Source organism: Cetorhinus maximus, chromosome 8 (genome assembly GCF_964194155.1).
Source record: "Cetorhinus maximus chromosome 8, sCetMax3.hap1.1, whole genome shotgun sequence".
Taxonomy (NCBI): domain Eukaryota; kingdom Metazoa; phylum Chordata; class Chondrichthyes; order Lamniformes; family Cetorhinidae; genus Cetorhinus; species Cetorhinus maximus.
In genome coordinates, this window is record NC_135886.1 from 31579440 (window position 1) to 31604234 (window position 24795).

At 42.2% G+C, this 24795-nt stretch overlaps 1 protein-coding gene across 5 annotated transcripts in view; it reads left to right on the forward strand.

Moving 5' to 3' along the window:
- The window catches only part of itpr3 (inositol 1,4,5-trisphosphate receptor, type 3), a 322646-nt gene that overhangs the window by 178002 nt on the left and 119849 nt on the right, over positions 1-24795 (forward strand). For 4 of the 5 annotated variants that reach the window (XM_078546659.1, XM_078546662.1, XM_078546660.1 and 1 more), the window contains 8 exons: positions 142-302; positions 3729-3870; positions 4958-5116; positions 6201-6373; positions 7783-7902; positions 13339-13521; positions 20476-20727; positions 21757-21901. In XM_078546659.1, coding sequence (XP_078402785.1) covers positions 142-302; positions 3729-3870; positions 4958-5116; positions 6201-6373; positions 7783-7902; positions 13339-13521; positions 20476-20727; positions 21757-21901 — 1335 coding nt within the window. The remainder of the gene's footprint in view (positions 1-141; positions 303-3728; positions 3871-4957; positions 5117-6200; positions 6374-7782; positions 7903-13338; positions 13522-20475; positions 20728-21756; positions 21902-24795) is intronic. The other variant, XM_078546663.1, reaches the window with a different exon arrangement.

The window sequence follows — 24795 nt, forward strand, 5'->3', positions numbered from 1 at the left end:
AAGTGTGCATATATGTGAAATTCACTGTAGGTCTTTTGGTTAATTGGCAGGACATATTTCTTAAAGGCCTGTAGATTTAGCCTGCATTCATAGCATAAGTAATGTTGAAAATTCCATAAGTGTTATCTTCATTTATTTTAGCTTGGAACCTGCCCAAGCAAAGAAGACAAAGAAGCCTTTGCCATTGTCTCTGTTCCAGTTTCAGAAATTCGGGATTTGGACTTTGCAAATGATGCCAGTAAAATCCTAGGGACAATTGTTGAAAAGTTGGAGCAAGGAACTTTAAATCATAATGATCGAAGGTAACAAAGTGGCTAAAATGCTATGTCACAGGACTTAGTTCATAAGTTTATTCCTGTGATTCTCAATGATGGAGTTTTCTTTTTTAGCTGAGCTTATCTGGGGAAAGTGCTCGATAGAGGTGAGCAGTTTCCATTGGAAGGGCTAGTGAAGTGCGGCTGGTTTTGTGCACCTCCCATCTACCGGCCAGCTTAATAGATGCAGTGGTCGGAGTGTTAGGTTGCCTGCAGGTCAGTCAAGTCTCACTCATTTGGAGAGAGTCGCATTAATGCCTCAGTCGTAAAATCCTGAGGCATTGCAGATTAATTCATTTGTCCATAAAAGTTCCAATGGGTGAGCTAAGCAAGATTAGATGAATGGTTTTTTTGTGAATCGTTGCTACCTTATCCTGTGGCTATGATTGCGGCAATGTTCAACCGTGTGAAATTGATGCAGAGCAGAATCACCAACTTGCTGAAGGCAGATATAATTTTGAACAACAGCGAAATAATTAAGCCTGCCATGTTAGGAAAAATAAAGCTGAATGCCTTACCCTGGAGTGGGATAGGATGGTTGTCCAATTTTTTGTTTTTAAGTGCAAATTTATTTCAGTATATATTTTTGACAGGATGGGGTCGTAAAGCAAAACACATATTTGGCAATTGGGTAAGTATTTTTTTCTCCCTCAAGCATTTTATAAAATATTTTTCAGGCCCTGCTGCAAATCTGTACTGGTTTTCTTTATTTTTGTTTTTCTGTGACTATAAGTAAGATTCCAAAGTGACTGAAATATGTTGTATGAGCAGTAGGGACATTAAATACTGCCATGTGAGAATAGATTTAGACCACTCCTGGAGTACAATAAGCAGTCCTGGGCAGCGGATCTTAGGAAGGATAGATGGCCTTAGAGGGAGTGCAGTGTAGATTTACCAGAAAGATACTTGAGCTCCAAGGGTTACATAAGAGCATAAGAACATAAGAAATAGGAACAGGAGTAAACCATTCGGCCCCTTGAGCCTGTTCCGCTATTTAATAAGATCATGGCTGATCTTCTTGTGTTTCGATTTCTACATTACCATCTAACCCCACTGACCTTTGATCCCCTTGCCTAACAAAAATCTATCTACCTTTGCCTTAAAAATATTCAATGACCCCGCCTCCACCACCTTCTGAGGCAGAGAGTTCCAAAGTTGTACAATTCTCTGAGAGAAAAAACTTCTCCTCATCTCTGTCCTAAAAAGGTGGCCCCTAATTTTAAAACAGTGCCCCCTAGTTGTGGACTTACCCACAAGGGGAAACATCCTTTCCACGTCCACCTTGTCAAGGCCATTCAGGACCTTGTATACTTCAATAAAATCACCCCTCACTCTTCTAAACTCCAGTGGAAACAAGCCCAGACTGTCCAACCTTTCAAGAATTACAAGGAGAGATTACACAAACAAGGCTTGTGTTCCTTGGAATTTAGAAGGTTCAGGGTTGATTGATTGACATTTTAAAGATATTACAGGAACAAATAAGATAGATAGAGAAAAATTACTTCTGCTGCCAGAGAAGACTGATTCTGGATGCATGGTCTAAAAAATAGAGACAGATCTTTTGCGAATGAAATTAGAAGAAACATTTCTAAGCACAAAGGGTGGTAGAAATTTGGTACTCACTTCTGCAAATGGAAACCGATGCTAGACAAACTGTTAATTTTATAACAGATTGATAGACTTTTGTTAGCCAAAGATATTAAGAGCAAACATGGGCATGTGGAGTTAAGTTACAGATCAGTCATGATTTCATTGAATGATAATGCAGTCACGTGGGGCTAAAAGGCTTACTCCTGTTCCTATTATTTATATATGGAGGAAATGTGAGGATAGCCATTGATTTGGGTTTATATCCTGTTTGTAGGCTATCCTGATAACTTAAAAGCACCAAACCCCCAATTAAAATATTGTGCTTCAAGTGAAATATGGATCAAATCGTCACTCTTCTTTAGGTATTCTGCTTAAACTATGCATTAAGCATAGGGGAATATGTATTCATTTAAATGTAAACTAAACTGCCGTACAGATCATGGATTGGTTCCTGTGCAATCACCTCGAATCATTTTCTCAGTTATACCGTCACCTCCTTGAAAGATTTGAAGTTTTCCTTTATTTTTCTGAAAATTTCTCTTCTTCCCTTGTTTGTTTTTATTATTTCTTTTTTCTTTTCTTCAGTCTTTTCTTTCTCAGTTTTTTCAATCACCTTTTGCTCTATCGGAGGAGATCTGGAGGCTTTACTACCAATTAGGGATCAGTTGAATTCTGGAATGCAACAGGTATGGAAACACAAGATGATTCACTGCAAAAGAATTCAATTTGTTCATGCCCCACCCATTATAAAAACAGAGCAAAATATCTGATTATTCAAACACCATTTCATTTGTACCAGGCAGTGTGAAAACACACACACTGCATTCTCCAGCTGTCTTCTGTCATTATCCTAGGCTCTCAAGCATTAGGTTTTTCCCTGGCTTGTCAAGGCTAGTGCTGGTGTCATTTCTAGGCTTGCTGCTGAGCTACAATATTTAAAATCCTACCAGGCAACTTAAGACCAATTGGCTGTACATCTTGAATCACCCTGTTTATTAATGAATATATTTTTAATACCATTTCCATTGTTCATGCTTCTCATGGATAGCTGATAGCATTACCAGAGGTGCTAATTACAAAGGAGTTGCTTAAAATGTTTTAAGTGTGATGGGTGTTTTGTGCAGTTCAGAAATTGTCAATTTTAAAAATTCCACTTATTTCAGGCAAAGCCAGGACTTCAAGCAGCTTCAATTAACTGTTCACACTGTCACCAATCACCTGATTGAAACTGCTTTAAATCTCCATGTTCGAATGCCCTCCCGTGGTTATTAGTGTGAACAGCTGACTGAAGCCGTCAAGTGAGTTGGAATTAGTTTTCCATACCTGCTTGGTCTGCAGCTTCTTGTTTCACTTTCACAGCTGCCATGGTTTCATGTGCTAAGCATGACAGTGTATTGGAATGAATGCACCTCAAGGGTTTGTTGTGGAACTGTGCTGCCCTGTCTGTGTACACCCCAGTCACACGTTCCAAATCTTACATTCCATAATCCATATTGAATAGCAAATCCTTTATTCCATGTTCCTAATTGATAGTGTGAACCGCTGCTTAAAGCTGCCTGAGGTCTCCAGCAGCTATTTGCACCATTAACAATTGCGGGAGAGAGTCAGAAAATGGAGCCTTCAGTCAGCTGTTTGCACTGTTTTACCATCCACTACATATAGCAGGCAATTTGCTTGAGCATGAATACACCCATTTTAAATGGTGGGGATAGTATTCAATGCTGCATATTCACCTTTGTCAGGAAACATCATTCCCTGTGATCTTTGTGCTTTCTTTTTGAAATCAGTGGCAACGTCTTTTGCATTATTTTCTGTCCACTGTAGGTTTGCAATCAAGTTATTGGAAGATCTTGTTTTCTTCGTTGCGGAAGTTCCCAATAACGGTCAGAATGTTCTAGACATTGTCATGACAAAACCCAACAGGGAAAGGCAAAAACTGATGCGAGAACAAAACATCCTGAAGCAGGTACTTAATAAACACCTTTAATAACAATGCTAAGAATAAGGTTAGACAAAACAATTAACATGGTATAGGCTACTGTGGCAGCCCCCCAGAACTAAAATCCTCCTTTGCAGGCACCTTCTCCTGAGGCAGGTGGGCCAAGCTTGGAAATTTCCCAACTCCCGCTACCCGCCTCTAGGATGAAAATTCAGCCCATGGCACCCAGATATCCTTATTTAATATGAATGCAGAAATAAAGAAAAAAACAAATGTGAACTACTTATTTGTTAAACTTTGTAGTAAATCTCTCCCATGTTTACTGATAACCACCACATAACCACAGTCTTTTCCTTTCTTGATAGAAGTAAATCTCCAGATTTAGTGATTATCCCTCCAGTTCCTTAGTAAGTCCTTAGTAAGTTCCTTAGTAAGATGTAGTTTTCTAAAATTACATGAGCCTTTTCTCCTGAGAATCTTCTATGACAGTTCAGTAGTTTATCCAGTGAGTTGCTGAGCCATGATGACTTTTAATCAGTGCTCAATTAGCTGATATCAGGTGTCAGCTGTGGCTCAGTTCATAGCACCCTCGCCTTTGAATCAGAGGGTTGTGGGTTCATGTCCCACTCCTGGAAAACCAAGAACTGTGATTGTACTCGAAAGAAGTTGCAATCTGTGACTATTGGTAACTCAAAAGAGTTTCCTCTCATTAATGAGGTGTCAGCTGTGGCTCAGTTCATAGCACCCTTGCCTTTGAATCAGAGGGTTGTGGGTTCATGTCCCACTCCTGGAAAACCAAGAACTGTGATTGTACTCGAAAGAAGTTGCAATCTGTGACTGTTGGTAACTCAAAAGAGTTTCCTCTCATTAATTAGGAATAAGTTGGCAAAGCTCTTGTCTTGATGGTTACCCACTGATTGCTGTTGGAATTGTGCACATGCAGCCATCGGGTAATGTTGAGAGTCCCAATACAGCTAGTCATTCAGGTTGCTTCTGCCACTGAGAATCTCTTGCAGTAAAACGTCAGTATGAGAAACAGACATTTCCTGTAAATGCTGTGTTTATTATAGTGAAATCATGACAAAATCAGCAAGCCTTTGCCTCTTGTGCACAGATATTTGGAATCCTGAAGGCTCCTTTTGAGGATAAAGGAGAAGGGCCTATGCTAAAGTTGGAGGAGCTGGCTGACCAGAAGAATGCCCCATACCAGTACATGTTCCGCCTCTGTTACAGAGTACTTCGGCACTCACAGGATGATTACAGAAAAAACCAGGTATGTGCACTGACTCCTGTTCATTTATTCAAGCCCAATTCTTAAGCGTGACCTCAACTGGGAATGTAATTCTTCAATGAGCATTCATGAGGCAGATCTGGAAGACAGGGTTTTTCTTGTGTCAGTATTGAGCGAACGGTGACCTACAAAGGACATAATTTGGGACAGTTTGGCTCTGCAAAGTAGTATGTGCTGCTCATGTGCAGAAAATAAAAATACTGAATTTACAGGCGGGCAGCGATTTCATGCTTACAAGATAGAAGATTGAAGTGTTTGATTAATCAAAGAGGATGTAGCATTCAGTGATCACTGAACTCATTGTAAGTACTGCCGGAAGCCATGGGCCGACAGGATAACAGATTTCCCTCCAATGACCGAACTACATGTGTTCTCATTCATTCAAGAGAACATCATCAGTCACTTTTGCCTGTGCAGTTTGGGAAAACTAACGTGGACTAATTGCCAATTGCACTGTCAGCAGTGAGATATCCCTTATAATCTTTACAGTTAATAATAATAGAAAAAAGTATAGGTATCAACGCACGCAAGAGTCTTGTCAGTCACTAATTAAAAGTGATTTATTTTCATATTTTTTCTGCCTATTTCTATATCTATTGTGTGGCGAGAAATGTTTTGGATTAGAAAGAAACTAAAGCACTAATAAATTAACTAGTGGTGATAGAAATGGATTCCCTTTCATAAGGCAGTTTGTCGTAACCTGTGACATTGTCTGGGGCATGTTAATCTGCATGCCTGATTCTATTTTGTGCCCACATCAAGCAAGGCAGGGCATCCAAAGCGATAATTCGTAAAACCTACCTCACAAAGAACACATGAAACAATTATTTTGTGAGGCACTTGTCTCCTTTGGAACACTTATGAGTTTATGGAAGGGAGGGTGGAGAAGGAAGTTACTGTATTTGTACAACACTGTGCAGCAATAAGGAACTTGCACAAAATCAGTGAATAGCAAGCTCAAGCCATGCAGACTGGGTGAGGGAGGAGACAATTGTCTGGAAACAAAGGAGGGTATGAAAATAGATGTATTTTAGTTTTTGACATCTCCCTGTTGTCACCTTGCTAGGAACACATTGCAAAGCAATTTGGAGTGATGCAGTCTCAGATTGGTTATGACATTTTGGCTGAAGACACAATTACAGCTCTACTCCACAACAACAGGAAGCTGCTAGAAAAGCATATTACAAAAACAGAGATTGAAACCTTTGTCAAACTGGTGAGGAAGAACCGAGAACCCAGGTAGGGTGATATGGTTTTAGAGGTGGTCTATGTACGTCAATCAGATGTGGCCAGTGCTGCCTAGCCACTGGGTCGATTCTGTTCAGTGTAGTCAAATGTTCTTTGAAAGCCTCAGAAGCAGTTTCTAAGGGGATTCCCCCAGCCATCAATGGATTACTGAGGTCGTGTTGTGCTGTCAGAGGTGCGGCCCTTCGGATGCAATGGTAAATTGAGCCCCATTTGACTATCCAGGTGGACATTCAGGATCCCATGGCACCACTCAAAGATGATCAGGGAGTTGTCCTTATGTTTTGCTCAATATTTGTGCCTCAACTGATACCACCAAAAAGAGATTCATTTAATTCCAGTGTTTGGAATGTTGCTGGCACAGTTTGGCTACAATGTCCCCAAAATTTATTGCACTCCACCGACAATTAATTGTGCCAAATGCTTTGCGCTATAAAACATGATGGGCTGTGGTTTCAATTTGCCGCCCAGGCATAAAACTGGCATTGTGGATAGGTCACCTCATTTTCATTACTTTTTATTGGTTTCTATGACAGCCAGCCAATCCACAACATCAGTTTTAGGTCCAGATGGAAGTTGAAGATTTACCCCAGCATATTATTATGCAAGTTACTTCAGTGTAACTAGACCAAGTGCCTGCAGCTTTAAACAGCTTTGATTTACGTGATTGGATTGCAACAATGTGTGGTTTGTGTGGTATTGTAAGTGGGGCACATGAGTGTGTCTTAGATTAGCTCCCATTCATTTTAAAAGGAAGCAGAAGCGATAGGAATTTTTAAAAATTGAGTGATATGATCAAATTTGTTTTTAAAACTAATGGCTGGAATTCCCATTCCGGGCAGAAACAGAAAATTTGGAGACGCAGCCAAAAGTTGGCGGGACCAGAAAATCCCGCCCAATATGTTTCTTCACGGATCTTAGTTACAGGGTTCTAATTTTTCACTGATTCAAGCCAGTCAGGTGAAAGAGTGAAATAGAAATTTGCACAAAGATGGTCTAAAAGACAGTGAAGTTTGATGAGCACTGAAATATTTTGGACAAAATCATGGCTGAAATAGAAAATGGGCACAGGGATCGCCACACTCGATTAACCCACATCCATCCATTGCAATGCAGGCATTACGCCATCTTTATGCTGCCTGCTTATTATCATAATTACTGCAGCAGGCCAGTGCTCATTGGTCACAGTGCCACCAGAAGGCTTAGAATCAATACTTAGCTAGCATTACTGAAAGCCAGTCTGTACCCCCTAAATGGAAGGTGCATTGTGGCTGCTGGAGATGCCGGCATCATTGCAAATAATGCAGTCTGTAAGTACGAAGATCTGTAGAGTTAAAAGCATAATCAGATAATTTACATTTTTTGTCAAGCACCTGTCTCTAATTCTTGCTGCTTTCCAACAGGTTTTTAGATTATTTATCAGACCTCTGTGTGTCAAATCACGTCGCCATTCCCGTAACCCAGGAGCTTATTTGCAAATGTGTGCTGGATCCCCAGAATGAAGATATTCTCATAAAAACTGAGTGAGTTAACAGTTTCTTTCCCCAGCAGCATTACAGGGGTTGTCCTGTGTTTTTGCTTTTTTGTTTCATGAAAGAACAAAGCTGATTTACATACTGAATGAAACAAAAAAGTTTGTGCATATAACTTTGCTTAATTAAAAGAACAAAAACCATTCTATAAACAATTCATATGAATGTCATTGTGTTCTCCCAGTATTCCTGATTAATTAATCAACAGTTCTCCAGTGGCTGTGGCATGCGCCTTAATGCATTATGTTCACAAAGTGTATCTGTAGTTGCCAGTTGATGAATACAGTGTGTTGCTTTTACAAAAAAGCAAAGATGACCTGAAAAATGTTTGAATGTCCACTGGTGACCAGTGTTTCAGTCTCAGGACCTATGATCATATTTCTCTTTCTTGGGTTTTGGGGTCCAAAGCAGATTGAGTTTGACTCTTGTCATGTTTCAGAAGGCTCTGACACCTCAAGTTAGGGAATAATCACCACTCCAGAAGCTGTACAAGTGAAACGAGTGAAAGCAAAACTATGACATAAGGGAATGTGCCTGTGTAGTTTCTTTGTTTGAGGTTGAGACACGTTGTCAAAGATATAGAAGGAGTTCTATGCTGCAGTTTGTTTTAATATGCCTCTGAGCGATAACAGCGTGCCATCACTTTTGCGGAAGTGCATCATGTGATCCAGCCTCAGTTCCACTTCAGTCTGGAGCAGAACACAGCATACACAGCCCTGCACCTGATGTCTTCAAGCTTTCTATCCATGTATATCAGTTCTCATGTGCCTATTCTAAATAAATGAACCCACAAGTGTTTACACAAGCCCTTATGAGTGATTGGCACTTATATCATTGTAACAACACGACACAGTTGACGTGTCATACCTAGTTTGAGAGTGTCTGCAGGTTTTTTGTGGTTGTGCTTTTGTTTTACTTTTAAATGTTTACATACAGACAGTGTACCATTTAAACCATTTTTCTAGGATTTCCAAAGCTCTTGCAAACAAACAGAAGAAAATCCAACAAAATTAACCTTCTTCGGCTTTAGACATGGCAAGCAAAATCACTGGAAATGAAATAAGAATTTATTGGCAAATTAGGAACAGCCTCTTGAACCTTTTCTGCCTTTCAGCAATTCACCAAAGCTCCTTAGACAGCACCTTCCAAACCCACGAGCACTACCATCGAGAAGGACAAGGGCTGCAGATAAATGGGAACACCACCACCTGGAAGTTCCCCTCCAAGTCACTCACCATTCTGACTTGGAAATATATCACCGTTCCATCACTGTCGCTGGGTCAAAATCCTGGAACTCCCTAACAGCATTGTGGGTGTACCTACACCACATGGGCTGCAGTGGTTCAAGAAGGCAGCTCACCACCACCTTCTCAAGGGTCACTTGGGATGGGCAGTAAATGCTGGTCCAGCCAGCGAAGCCCACATCCCATGAATGAATAATAAAAAGAAACATTCAGTAAGATCATGGTTGATCTGTATTTTAACTCCATCTATCTGCCTTGGTTCGATAACCCTTAATACCCTTGACCAAATCCCATGACAGCAGTGAAATAAAATAAAAAATACCCTGATCTTCCACATTTAATTATTCTTCCCCACCTTGGGCATAGAGACAAAGAATATCACAATAACTTATACTTGCATATTGTCTTTAATGCAGTAAATGTCCATAAACAATGGGAGACAATGGAATGTTGGGAGGACATTGCACAATACCAGGAGAAAATGTGGGGAGGTCACAAAAAGCATAAGCTTTCAGTAGATGTTTGAAATGAGAAATGAAGGCAGACACGGGTGGTTAGGCAGAGAATTTTAGGGTTCTGCCGAAAATGCCAAAAGATCCTGTCATTGATGGAGCTGTGGGAGAGTATGCAAAAATGGACATGATTAGGAAAAGTAGAGGCACATGCTATAATGGAGGGCTGAAGGAGGTAGGGTGGAATGAGGGGATTTGCAAATTAAGACACTGATTTTGAATTCAGAAGGTTATGGGCAGGTCATTGGATGGTAGAGTTTATGAAAGGCGGTTGGTAAGTATGGCACTAAAAAAATTGGAAATGGAGATTTGACTGCTTCTATTGGGGCAATAATGGGGAAACATTAACTGCCTCATTCGCTGACAATATCCTGAAAAGCACCTTCCTCTGGGTGGCTAGAATACCATCTGTTTCAGGTTCAAGCTTCGGACTTCAACTTGGCTGTGTCTTCCTCTCCATGGTGAACCTTTTCCTTCTTGGTTCAAATCCTATCTGTCCCAGTGTAGCTAGCACAGTTCTTTAAATGGCTTCTCTTCCTGCACCCATAACAGGGGAGCCTAGACATCAGTAGCCCACATAATTCTTGTGGAGCATTTCTTTTCCTCATGACCCATGTAAGCAATTCTAAATTTGCCATTATTGGTTGTAAGTGCGACAAGGATGGATCACTGTGGTGGGAAATCGTCAACCAAGTTAAAATCTGAAGGACAGTTACGAAAGACAAACAGGGATAGTTTGGCAAGGCTTAACCAGTGCAATCTCATTACTGTTAAGGAAGGCGGAAAGCAGACTTTGGGCAGAATTTTTAGGTCAGCGGGCGGGCGCACACCCGACCCGACTGGAAGTGAAATCACATGAGATGACGTCAGGCGAGCGTCCTGACATCATCCTGTGCTCACGCGATATTTTAGTCGGCACGCGTGCGCAATAGTCGGAAGCGCACCCGCCAACAATTAAGAGGCCAATTAGTGTAATTAAAGTTGCAATTGTCTCCGACTTTTCGTGGTCTGTCCAACCTTACAGTTGGCGGATGGGCAAATCGGCCAGGCGGACTTTGCATTTTTCATGAAACCTCATACAAGGGTGGGATGAAGCTTCCGTTATTGAATTAAAATTATTTAAAAAAAAAATATGGACAGCATTTATCAGGTGACTGACTGTGATGCTTGGACATTTTTCTCCTGATTTTAAAAACTTTATTTCAAGTCTTGTTTTCAAGTCTTCAGCTCCCTGAGGCAACTCTCTGCCTTCAGGGAGCTTTCATTCAGCGCTCGCCCGCGCCCACGCTTACATCAGCGCCTGCCCACCTCCCGCCCCCCACCCCAGCAGTGCTGAGCATTTCGGCATGCGCTTCACCAGCCAGCATGAAATCGCGTTCAGGGGCAGATCAGGGTTGGCTGTCCCTTCCGCGGCAGATCCCAGTCCCGCTGATCCCGCCCGCCAACTTAAAAATTCTGCCCTTTGTTTTTACCTATTCATTCACAGGATGTGAGAATCACTGGCTAGACCAAGCATTTGTTGCTCATCCCTAATTGTTCCTAAGAAGGTGGTGGTGAGCTGTCTCCTTGAACTGCTGCAGTCTTTTGTGGCGCAGGTACACCCACATTGCTGTTAGGAAGGGAGTTCCAGGATTTTGACCCAGCGACAGTGAAGGAACAGTGATATAGTTCCAAGTCAGGATGGTGTGTGGCTTGGAGGGGAACTTGCAGGTGGTGGTGTTCCCATGCATCTGCTGCCCTTGTCCTTCTAGGTGGTAGAGATCGCGGGTTTGGACGGTGTTGTCAAAGGAGCCTTGGTAAGTTACTGCAGTATACCTTGTAGATGGTACACACTGCTGCCAATGTGCATTGGTGATCGGGGGGTGTGAAGTGGAGACTGGTGGAATTCAACAATAGGTAGAGCTCCATTGCAATGACACAATCTACACTTTTTTTTCTGAAACTTGGAATTGAAAATTGTAGGCCTAGAAGTTTTGTATAAAATTGATATGTTTTTCTAAACTTGTTTTTGTACTTCACGTTAAATAGCTTAGTGATGTTCCAGGCTAAACACCTTAAACATATACTTAATTTTATGAAACCCAGGTGTAAGAGATGGATGTAAATCTTTCATAAAGTGGCAGTGTAACTTCTCTCATAGACTTTTTCTCCTGTTTCTCTCGTATTCATGTACACTACACAGAGCATAAAAGCTTGAGACTGGCATAGCTACACAATGTTCCCTGTTTGACAAATAATACAAATTGTTCTGAAGTGCCGGATAGTCAATGTCTAGCAAAGCTTGTCTCATTTCTAATTGTCACTTCTACATCTTCATTATCTTGGCATAGCTGGCCAATCTTATACATTATTGACATGTCATATTGTGAGGTATTGCTGACAATTAACAGGAAGCCTCTCAAGCTCTGCTTTAAAAGCCTGGATCAGATCATTTTCTGAGACTGATAGTGAGGTGCATATTAGAACATTATTAATGGAATGTCAGATTGTTGTTGAACCTATATTGCCCACAATTTGAAGGAGAGCTATCACTGAATACCAAGTGCAACAGGGGCCTGCTGTTTAGTTAAAACATTCTTTCACAGAGTGAACATGCATATGTTACAAGTGAAAGAAAGACTGTATGCAGAATTGTAAATCAGATCAACGTTGATACAAAACGCCAAATTGAGGAGTCATCTTCCTATTCAGGTGGACATATCTCTATTCAAGGAAGAACAATAAGTTCTCTCAAATAAGTTCAACACTCCACCCTGCTCTCATGCCCACATGTCCGTCCTTGGCCTGCTGCAATGTTCCAGTGAAGCTCAACGCAAACTGGAGGAACAGCACCTCATCTTCCGACTAGGCACTTTACAGCCTTCCGGACTTAATATTGAGTTCAACAACTTCAGCTCACGAACTCTCTCCTCCATCCCCTTTCCGGTCCCCCTTTTTCCAATAATTTATAATTTTAGAAAAATATAATTTTCTTTTCCCACCCATTTTAAAATTTATTTTGATCTATTGTTTTATCTCCACCTTTTAGTCCATTTCGATCCCTGCCCCCCACCCCACCCCCACTAGGGCCATCTGCCACTTGCTTGTCTTGCTTGCTACCCTTAATGTCCCCATTAGCACATTCCTTAGATAATATCACCGCCGTCAACACCCCTTTGTCCTTTTGTCTATGACATCTTTGGCAATCTCTTCTTTGTCTCCACCTATCACTGGCCCTCTATCCAGCTCTACCTGTCCCACCCTCTCTACCAGCTTATATTTCACCTCATTTCTCTATTTCCTTAGTTCTGATGAAGAGTCATACGGACTCGAAACGTCAACTGTGTTCCTCTCCGCAGATGCTGTCAGACCTGCTGAGATTTTCCAGCTATTTTTGTTTTTGTTTAAGTTCTCTCGATGTCCTGGCCAATATTCCTGCCTCAGGCAACACTTCCTAAATAGATTATCTGGTTGTTCATTTGTTTACTGTTTGTGGGACCTTGCTGTGTACAAACATGGCTGTGCATTCCTACATGACAACAGGAACTCGTATTCATTGTAAAGCATTTGGGCACTTCCTGAGGACATAAGGTGCAATATACACACAAATGCAAGTTCTTGTGTGTTTTTTCTTTTTGCAATGCAATGTAAGGCATGGAGAAGTTCAATGCTCTGTTGCATTTTTTTTGTAGATTGAGGCCAGTGAAGGAGATGTCTCAATCTCCAGAGTATATGAGTATGGAGTACTTTGAAGAGGAAGTTTGGTTGATCTGGACGGACAAAATGCATGAAGTCCAGGAGAAGAGCATCAGACAGTTAGCTCAAGAGGCCAGAGCTGGCAATGCTCATGATGAAAATATCTTGACTTATTACAGGTAATTAGCAAATAATTTATTAAAATAATTCATCTTTTTCATAAAGTTACATTCAAAAGCATCACTTTATATACTTGTTAATGAATAGCACTTCAAACACTTGAGTAATCATTATTTTTCATGAGGGTCATCTGATGATTGTTTTGTGGCAAAGCTGAACGTTGCATTTTTTGGAAGCTGTGCTGGTGACCAGTGCAAGCCTCTTTATATCTACAGATTTTATTTAATCTTAGAATGGATCTTGCTGGCAGTGCTTGCCCTCCTGAAGGGTGTGGGTGCCTGGCTTGCAGGAGTAGGCATCTTAAAGGTAAATGCAATTATTTTTGGAACTGCTGCATTTATTTTGTTTATATTGCTTTATCAACATCTTCATATTGCAACTCCTATTGTCGTTGCTCATATTAGACTTTTTTTTTGCATTGTAGCACTGTTATTTCCAATTCCATTTGTTTTTTGTTCTCAGGACCTCAGCAACACTGGCAATGCTACATTTATTGCCCATCCTCAGTTCCCTGAACTGAATATTTTTAAGGATATTTGAGAGGGCCATGAGTGCCGACCACATTATGTTGGCCAGAGTCACAGGTTCCCTTCCCTAAGGGTGTTAGTTGTTTTTTAGGATAATCTAGCAGCTTTCAAGATCACTTTTTCTGGTGCCAGCCCCCAAGTTGCCAAATTTATTGAATTCAATATAGCTGTTTGCTACAATAGTCATTGAACTTATAACCACAGGTTTTCTAGTCCATTACATAAGCACCACTTTACTGCACCCTTTCATCACAGAACCAGAGATTTACAGCACAGAAGGAACTCATCGTTCCATCATATCTATGTTGGCTTTTTGCCGGTACTATTCAAAATTGATCCTAGTGTTCTGCTCCTTTGTCTCTTCTGTTTCATTTATTTATCCAATTTCCTTGAAAGATGCAAGAGTCTTTACCTGTAGCAAGGGATTCCATGTTAAATTAACCCAGTACGTAAAGAAATTTCTCCTAACCTCTCCCCTCAACCTATTTGCGATAATATTAAGCAAAGGCCACTCATCACCATCTCACCAAAGGAAATAACATGTCCCCATTCTCAATCAAATCTCTTGATATCTGTTCAATTTCCAGTTAACTTTCTCTTCTCCAGTGAAAATAACTTAATATTTTAAGTCTGTCTTCATAGCCATAGTCTGACATTACTGACATTACCCTTGTGAACCAATGCCATGTTCTGTCCATGACTTTAATAGTGTTTTTATATGGAGACGCTCAAAACTGCATGCAGTAGTCTAACTATGACCCAAATAATGTTTTATATAAATTAATCATTACTTTCCTTGTGTACTCTATGCCCTTATTTATAACCCAACATTGAAATGGCCTTTTATTTTTATCCACTTGTACTTGCACTTTTAGGGAATTCTATATTTGAATCTTCATGCACTCCCTTCAGTGTTTTTCTAGTCAGCGTATACTCCCTGACCCACTGTAACATTGTGGACAGGTCAGCGGCCAGTGTGAGGCTGACAGGAAAGCTATCCATGGAATTTCACAGGCCTCTCTGTCTGCAAACCCACTGGCAGCATATACTCCCATTCTTTCTTTTCTCCCAGACGTATTAATTTGCACTTATCCATTTTAAGTTGTTTTGGCCCACTGTATGCCCATTCTCCTAACTTGCCCATGATTGTTTGAATATTTTACATGTCTCCTCGCCATTTATCAAACCTACTCTTCTGTCGTCAGCAAATTTTGAGATAGAGTTCCCTGCACCCAAGTCCAAATCATCCATATATGCTGAGAACATAAGTAGGCCCAGCATTGACTTCTGGGGTGAAGCCCTTTCAATGCTTCCCAAGGTTCAACCACATTTATTTACCCGAATTGTCTGTTTCCTGTTCATCAGCAAACTTTCTATTCATTCTGCTACATGTCTTGATTTATACCCTGCCAGTGGGTTTGCAGACAGAGAGGCCTGTGAAATTCCATGAATAGATTTCCTGTTAGCCTCACACTGGCCGCCGACCAGTCCACAATTTTACAGGGGGGCCGGCAAGGCCTAGGGCAGCCCACTCATCCTCGCTCCAGTTGAGGCCCTTAAGCAGCCAATTAAGTAGCCCCTCCCCAATCCTCCTTTCGCTGCCTCTCCCCTGCTCGCCGCTCCTCCCCAATCCTCCCACTCTCTATCTCTCTCCCATACGCTGCCTCTCCTGCTCGCTGACCCTCTCGCTCCCCCTGACCCTACTGCTTGCCGCTCGCCTCCTCAAACATCCCGCTCGCCACCTCTCTCCCACTCGTTGCTTCCTTCCTCGACCCTCCTGCTTGCTGACCTTCCTGCTCACTTGCTGCTTCCTTCTTTCGAATCCTAACTGTGAGTGAGAGATTGGGAGAGGGGTGGCGAGAGGGTGAAAGCAAGCAAGAGGGGCTGCAAGTGGGAGAGAGGTGACCAGTGGAAGAGAGGTGGCAAGGGGGATAGGCAAGCAGGAGATAGGTGGCGAGGGAAGAGAGGCAAGTGGGAGAGAAGTGGCAAAGGGAGTGAGATGTGTGGGAGGGAGGCGAGTGGGAGAGAAACAAGTGGGAGAGCACCAAGCGGCAGTGAAGTGGCGAGCGGGAGATGTGGTGAGTGGGAGCGAGGTGGCGAGTGGGAGCGAGGTGGCGAGTGGGAGGGAGGTGGCGAGTGGGAGGGAGGTGGCGAGTGGGGGAGCTGGCAAGTGGGAGAGGTGGCGAGTGGGAGGGAGGTGGCGAGTGGAAGAGGTGGCGAGTGGAAGAGGTGGCGAGTGGAAGAGGTGGCGAGTGGTAGAGGTGGCGAGTGGGAGAGGTGGCAAGTGGGAGAGGTGGCGAATGGGAGAGAGATGAGTGGGAGAGAGGTGGCGAAGGGAGAGAGGCAAAAGGGAGAGAGGTGAGTAGGAGAGAGTTGAAAGGGGGAGAGGCATCGAGTGGGAGGGAGGCGAGTGTGAGAGAGGTGCCGAGTGAGAAAGACGACGAGTTTTTTTTTATTCGTTCACGGGATGGGGTTTCGCTGGCTAGGCCAGCATTTATTGCCCGTCCCTAGTTGCCCTTGAGAAGGTGGTGGTGAGCTGCCTTCTTGAACCGCCACAGTCCATGTGGTGTAGGTACACCCACAGAGTTGTTAGGAAGAGTGTTCCAGGATTTTGACCCAGCGACAGTGAAGGAACGGTGATATGTTTCCAAGTCAGGATAGTGAGTGGCTTGGAGGGAAACTTGCACTTGTTGATGTTCCCATGTGTCTGCTGCTGTTGTCCTTCTAGATGGTAGTGGTCATGGGTTTGGAAGGTGCTGTCTAAGGAGCCTTGGTGAATTTCTGCAGTGCATCTTGTAGCTGGTACACACTGCTACTCCAACAACCACAACCATCTTCCTTTGTGCTAGGTATGACTCCAACCAGCGGAGAGTTTCCCCCCCGATTTCCATTGACTCCAGTTTTTCTAGGGCTCGTTGATGCCACACTCGGTCAACAGCAGTCACTCTCACCTCACTTTGGGAGCTCAGCTCTTTAGTCTATGTTTGAATCAAGGCTGTAATTAGGTCAGGTGCTGAGTGGCCCTGGCAGAACCCAAACTGAGCATTAGTGAGCAGGTTATTGCTAAGCAAGTACCGCTTGACACACTATTGATGACCCCTTCCATTACTTTACTGATGATTGAGAGTAGACTGATGGGGCGGTAATTGACCGGGTTGGATTTGTCCTTTTTGTGTACTGGATGTACCTGGGCAATTTTCCACATAGCCGGGTAAATGCCAGTGTTGTACCTGTACTGGAACAGCTTGGCTAGGGGCACGGCAAGTTCTGGAGCACAAGTCTTCAGTATTATTGCCAGAATATTATCAGGGCCCATAGCCTTTGCACTATCCAGTGCCTTCAGCCGTTTCTTGATATCACATGGAGTGAATCAAATTGGCAAGTGGGAGAGAGACGAGTGGGAAAGAGGTGGCGAGGGGAGAGAGGCGAGTGGGAGAGGGGCAGCGAGCGGGAAAGATGCGAGCGGGTGAGAGGGGCGAATGGGAGAGTGGCAACGAGGGGAGAGAGATGGAGAGTGGGAGAGAGGTGGCAAGGGAGAGAGACGAGCAGGAGAGAGGCAACGAGCGGGACAGAAGTGGAGAGTGGGAGGGTCAGCAAGCAGGCCGCAGGAAAGACAAGCGCAGGCTGCAAGTGACCCGATGGCTATTTAGCGAAAACCACAAGGACAAGAGCAGCAGCCACATGGGAACACCACCATCTGCAACCTGCCCTCCAAGCTACACACCATTCTGACTTAGAACCAAATGGCCGTTCCTTCACTGCTGCTGGGTCAAAATCCTGGCACTCATTTCCTCTGAGAGCACCTACATCACATGGACTCCAGCGCTTCAAGAAGGTGGCTCACCACCACTTTCTCGAGGGCAGTTAAGGACGGGCCAGAAACCCTCACATCGCATGGACAAATAATAAAATGTCATCAATTGCATGCACACAGGTGCATCAGGCAAGTGATCGAAGCATTTTTCACAAAGGAAACACATTAGCCGGGATTTACAGACCCTGTCGTGGTGGGACCTGCCACAGGAGGTTCGGCGGCCCAGCCAGAAGTCCATTGACTTTCGGTGGGGACCGGACGATCCTGGCAGCTGTGGCGGGGGGGGAGGAGGCGGGGGTGCAGAAAATTCCAAATTTCTCTTGTGGAAAGGAGGCATTTGCACAAGAAAGCACAGTACTTTTTCTTAGTGGTCACAAGGATGCAGAGCCTCATGACACACCGATACACCGATACTGTACAGATCATTTAATCTGGCTGCACCTCCAGACGGGAGGTAGGCATTGTTGGCTTCAGGTGCCCTGGAGTGCCACGCAAGGCAAAACCGCCTTGTGCAGCAGCATTCCCACCTTGCCAGTCATCAAACCAGGAGTTGAGTGCTGCACTATTCCATTACTTGCTGATAGATTCGATTTGTCTCTACAATTACTTGCTGTTTTTTTTTTCTGCCAAAGCCTTCCTCCTCCCCCACATAACCACAGCCTTGGGAAAGTTGAACAAATACTTTTCCATCTTGAAATTTTTATAAAATATCTGCTTCCTTATGTAGCCACTGAATTAAAGCGGTCAGATCCTTATAAATTTAAATTTGAGCCGCTGGCTGGATTCTCCATGTGCTCCTTTAGGGTAGCTGATGGCTTAAGGCCAGGGCACTTATCCTATTTGGGTAATCTTGATCTTGTAAACTTGTGTTTAGGCAACACTGTGTGCTATGTGTTATGCTTGCTTTGGAAGCTAGTCATTCCTAGCACAGATTTTCACGGGAATGCAAAATCAGGATTGCAACATTTGAATTTGGAGCATGGAATGTTTCTTATTCCCGCGGACGTAATGAGATAAAATGAATGCTAATCATTGGATTCCTGTTGCATGAGCAGGTCTGTGTTACATATCCTTATTGCAAATGAGATCGCAAATGAGAACCATGTAAAGAAAGATTCATAAAATTTTTATGAAATTCCAGCAGAATTTAGTTATCCTTGTTTACGTAAAGATACATGGAAAGTGATAATCTGGCCTTGTCCAAGTGACAGAAATATGACCAACCAATACTACTAATGACCTTCATTTCCTTAGTCTGGGCTAGATTTGAACCCACATCTAAATGATGAAAAGAAGTTGTTGCAATCCCCATGGTGACTAATATATTTTAAAGAGAGATGTGGAATTCCCAATGACCAATGCAAAGGAACCGCACAACAAGATTTCACATTTTAAGACTTTTGTTGTAACAAATGAACTAAAATCAACTTGGGCTAAACATTAATTAGTAGGCAACTAATACATAAAGCTACAGAAAAGGCACTCCCCATTAACTTCTAATACAGCTGAAAACCTCATGCCACATTTACACATTACACTGCACTTTCTGCAGAAATGTAGGTTTCAAGATAAAGTCCCAAGCTCCTCCTTGTTTCAACAGGATCTCTTCTCCCTGCCTCATCAGGTGAATCTTCCACTGTCCTTTTAAACAAAGTCCCTTTACTCAATCTTCTAAACATAATCGAATGGACTTCCAGTAACAAGGCACCCTCTGGCAACTCCTTGATCTTTAAGTCTCCACAAGCCTCAGTTCTTTGAACCAGGAATCCATCCTCACCACACTCTGCTGGATGTTTAACCCCAAAAGAGTCCTTTCCTTTTGGCTAACATGGCAGCACCTGTTGTGGGCCTTCTTTCCCAAATCTCTCTGTCTGACTGACTCTGTGAGCCTGTATGCAGCTGCCTCCTGCTTTGTGTCCTGCTGTTAAAATTTGCACCTTACTTTCAAGTTGAGTTTCTGCTTCCATATCAAGCAGGTCACATGGGTTTGTCTATGGGCAGATTTTGTAGAAGGTCACATTCCCCTCTCTAAACTATTCCATTTTACCTTGAATTAAAGGAGACAGTTTAAAACATAACTCTTGTAAAGTCCAGCATTTGTAACAAAGTCTTTTTTCCACACATTACCCAGCCACCTAATTGCTGATTTTTTTGTCCCTGTTTTCATACTGTGTAGGTTTTTACACTCCCCCTAACAAGATATTTTGATAGGATAGATCTAAAGCTGATAGTTACTGCAGTTGTACATAGAGTAAAGCTTTTGTTTGGACAGTCTCAATTAAATTCCAAGTGGACATGGCCCTTTAGTACAAAGCTACCTCCAATTCAACAATGGCTGACTGTATTACACAGGGGCTGCAAAATGGTTGGTGTGGAAAATGGAAACATGCAGCGGAAGATGCTCCTCTAAAGTTCAGGCTAAAAGATGTTGGCCGGGATTTTCGGGCCCCGCCACGAGCGAGGCGGCGCCCCAGCCAAAAGTCCATTGACTTGCGGCAGGACCGGAAGATCACGGCGACGGGCGGGTGTGGAAAATCCGACCAGTTGTTGGGACCCAAAGGAATGTTTATTCTAATATTCTATTCTAATATGTCCCAATTTTTATGTTTTAGGTATCAGCTGAAGCTCTTTGCTATGATCTGTCTGGATCGTCAATATTTGGCAATTGATGAAATTTCCAAGCAGCTGAGTGTGGATTTGATATTTCTGTGCATGGCAGATGAAACGTTGCCATTTGATATACGAGCTTCTTTCTGTAATCTGATGTTGCACGTCCATGTAGACCGGGACCCCCAGGAACTGGTAACACCAGTGAAATTTGCTCGACTATGGACTGAAATACCCACAACAATTACTATCAAAGAGTAAGACCATTTTTATTTGTCTCAATGGGTTTACTTGAAGTGGATATAGCTTAGGTAAAACAATTTAGGAATATGAATTGTGTAATCTAGAGAGGGTCAAGAGTTATAACCCAGCAGGCGTCATAATGTATTATTATGGGCTGGAGCTTGTTAGAGCAACAATGCATCTCAAAGTGTCTGTGTTGCTAACTGGACATTTTCCTACACCCTTCAGCTCAAACCATTTATCCATAACTTGCTGAAAGTGTGAACTAATAATGCTGTGTCAAGGGCAGCAGGACATCTGGGATCTTACTAAATGGTGGGACCAATAGCATACCCTGTAACCCATGACATTGAAGGACTGAGAAAGAAACAGGAATGAAAGGGAAGGCAATGAGGTGAATTAAATTCAAAACTGGTACAGAAAGAAAAATGAAGAGAGGGGAAAGAAATTGGATTGAGTGAGGGAGAAAAGAGACAGGAAGGAAAAGTTTAAGAAAAAATAACTTTTTAGAATCTCTAAGAACAATTCACCATCTGAGAGACTGAGACTCCGCACTTTCAATTGTTCACCTTTAATTGACCAGAGAAGTTTATTGGCATTGCACAAATAATTCACATAATTGAAAGGGTACTTATGCTATTAATTACCAGACTTAATTTATTGCACCAGCTTTAATGGGAAATTAATTTGCAAATCCAGCAAGTTATTAAAAATAGCAAGAAGCTAAAGATGAGATGCTGTTTGCACAAAGCGTATACCTGAGCAGAAAGTTCCGGAGATTTACAGCTCACATCATATCTCTAATCCTTGAACCTGTTTGCACATTAATAGCACCATGCATCATTAACATGTCATTATTTTTCCAGTAAGGTCATATATTTTTATTTTTATAAAACGTTGCCTGCCAGCTGACAACTTAATAATTCCTGTCCTAACCATGTAAAACCCCTCTCTGGCTATCACATAGCAGACAGTGAAACCCAATTGTTGATGAGGATTAGTGTTGGGGCAAAACTTGACAGCAATTTAATTTTTGTTTGCAGTTATGATTCCAATTTGAATGACTCACGGGATGACAAGAAAAACAAATTTGCTCATACAATGGAGTTTATGGAAGATTATCTCAACAACGTGGTGAATGATGCTCTCCCATTTTCTAATGAGGAAAAGAATAAGCTCACATATGAGGTATTTTTTTTTTGTGCATGCTTCCTTACCCATTATTTTAAATTCTCACTTAGTCTGAACAATTTTGACAGTTTGGTAAACACAGATAGATGTTTTATCAGGTTTGGCATACACACGAACATACGACCCAGGGAGCAAGAGTAGGCCATTTGACCCCTCGAGCTTGCACCACCAGTTAATAAGATCATGGCTGATCGGATAGTAACCTCAAATCTACATTCCGCTTAATCCCCGATAACCTATCACCCGCTTGCTTATCAAGAACCTATCCACCTCAGCCTTAAAAATATTCAAAGACTCAGCTTCCATTGCCTTTTCAGAGAGTTCCAAAGACTCACGACCCTCTGAGAAAAAATTTCATCTCATCTCCGTTTTATATGGGCGACCTCTTATTTTTAAAGAGTGAACTCTAGTTCTAGATTGTCTCCACATTCACCCTGTCAAGTCCCCTCAGGATCTCATATTTTTCAATCAATGGGACCAAACTTTACTTACAATGAAGGCTGCTATTTTTCACTGATTTTTCACAACAGATACATCTTATCTCAGTGTGACTCCAAGCTCTATAATCCACGTTCTTTAAGCTAATGCTCAAAGTTTCAACTGTCATTTTGATGGATGGGGGTCCTCATTAATGTTTGGTTGGAAACACTGGATAAAAGCTGCCGACTGCTGTGCATTCCTCCTTCAATCTGCTTTGGAATTTACTCGATGAACCTTTTTGTCCTGCTCTGTCTTTCACTACCTTCAAAAATCTCTTCAAAATCTATTCTTTCACCAATCCCTTCAGTCATTTCCTTTATCTTTATTCTGCCTTTTGCTTTGAGTTGATATCCACCCACACTTGGTTCATGTTACTCATGTTACTACATTAAAGGTGCTACATAATATGAGCTAATGTTGTCTGGAACTGTAGGCTTCATGTGTGTCTTGGTGTCAGCTTCTGTATAAACATATTATCAGCAGGGTAAAGTGTATGGTCACCATAGTAGATAGGCCAGCATTTGAATTGAAGGCAAATGATTAATTGAGAGGCAAAGTTTATTTTTCTGGCATTTCTGGCACATGTAAATGGTGTATGTTTCCTGTAGGATATAGTTGGGTTGGAGGATGGGCTGGGAGGGCGATGTGTAAATATGTAGATCTGGTAAGTATGTAACAGTGTCTTTACAAAGGGAGATTTTAATTTTTATGTGCACTGGGAGAAGCAGAACAGCTCAGCTCATAAAGACAATAAAATGCTAGCATGTAGGTCAGTTTTATGGAACAATATGCTTTAGAATTGACAAGGGAGTAGGCCAAACTGGATTTTATAGTGAGTAATAAACCAAAAGCAGCTAACAATTTGACAGTAAGGGGGATATCTTGCAAATAACACTATAATATGACAGAATTTGATATTAGGTTTGAGAGCGAAAGGAGAGTCACAAAAAAAGGTTTTAAATTTAACGTAAACATCAAAGGGCTCTGAAGTGAATTGATCACAGTAAGCGGGAAAATGAAATGAAAGTTGCTGTAGTCCCAGAGAACCATAGGCTGCTCTCTCATCAAAGATAGACGACTGGTGGTGAGTTTAGCCTGAGGATCACCACACCTTAGGCAAGGTTGAGAAGACAAGACCTTCATTGATTACCTTGAACTGGTATGGGAATTGAACCCATGCTGTTAGTGTTACTCTATATCACAAACCAGCCATCCAGCCAACTGAGCTAACCTTAGTAAGTAAGTATTCAGAGAAGTATTCCATTACAATACTCAAATTAATACAAACACTTAAAAGCTAACGGTTGCATTTATATAATTCAGCAATCATGATCAACAAACAAAGTTAAAGACAGTGCCAAGCTAAAAGTGTAAAAACTGACAAAAATGCAAGGAAAATTGTAAAGACAGTAGGCTGGAAAATTGTTAAAAGTTACAAAAGTAGACTAAAAAATTAACATGTTACAAAAAGGAATATATTTTTAAAATTTGCAAGGGATATCAGAGCAATTGGCAAAAGTTTTTCAATGTATTATGAGAGAGAGGATTGTTGTGGCGTATGTGGGCCCATTAGATTGCAGGCAAATCTATGACAGATATTGAAAAAAACAGCAGACTTGTTAAATGAATATGTTATATCTACTTTCATAGTAGAGGAAGAGGGGAAAATACCACTGATACACTGGTACAAAAATAAGGCAAGAGAAGGAACTTAGTGGATTTACTCAAAGTAAGAATGGGAATGGAGGAAATAATGGACATAAGGCAGACAAATCTTCAGCGCCAATGGCAGAATTTTGCCCTCGTTGGTCAGGCTGGGCAGGGTCGGGAAGCTGATCACCGCCTGCAATCGGCATCGGACCGCAATTTCACGCTGGTGGGCCAATTAAGGCCCGCCCAGCATGAAACAGGTGCTGCAGTGCTCAGCGCTGCCTGTGTGGAGGCAGGGGGAGAAGGGCAGGCGCGCAAATTTGTGCATGCGCGCAGGTGCGTGCAGGAAAAGCCCCCTGAGGCACAGAGCTGCTTCAGGGAGATGAAGAATTTTTAAAACGAAAAATAAAGAATTGTAAAACGTTAAAAAAACATGTCCCTTCATGTGACTCTGTCACATGAGCAGGGACATGTTATTAATGAAATGTTAAAATTTTTACTTTATTTTTAATTGCTGTTAGAAACCTCATCCTGCCTGTGGATGAGGCTTCCTATAAACTGCAAAGGCCACTTGGCCTTTTCGCCTGCCCGCCAACTGTAAGGTCGGACGGGCAGTGAATAATTACATTTAATTTGGACTTTAATGGCCTTAATAGGCCCGTTAATTGTCGGCGGGTGCACTGCTGACTCTCGTGCGTGCCCGCCAAACAAAATATTACGCAAGTGCGCGATGACGTTGGGACGCTTGCCCACCTGAAGAG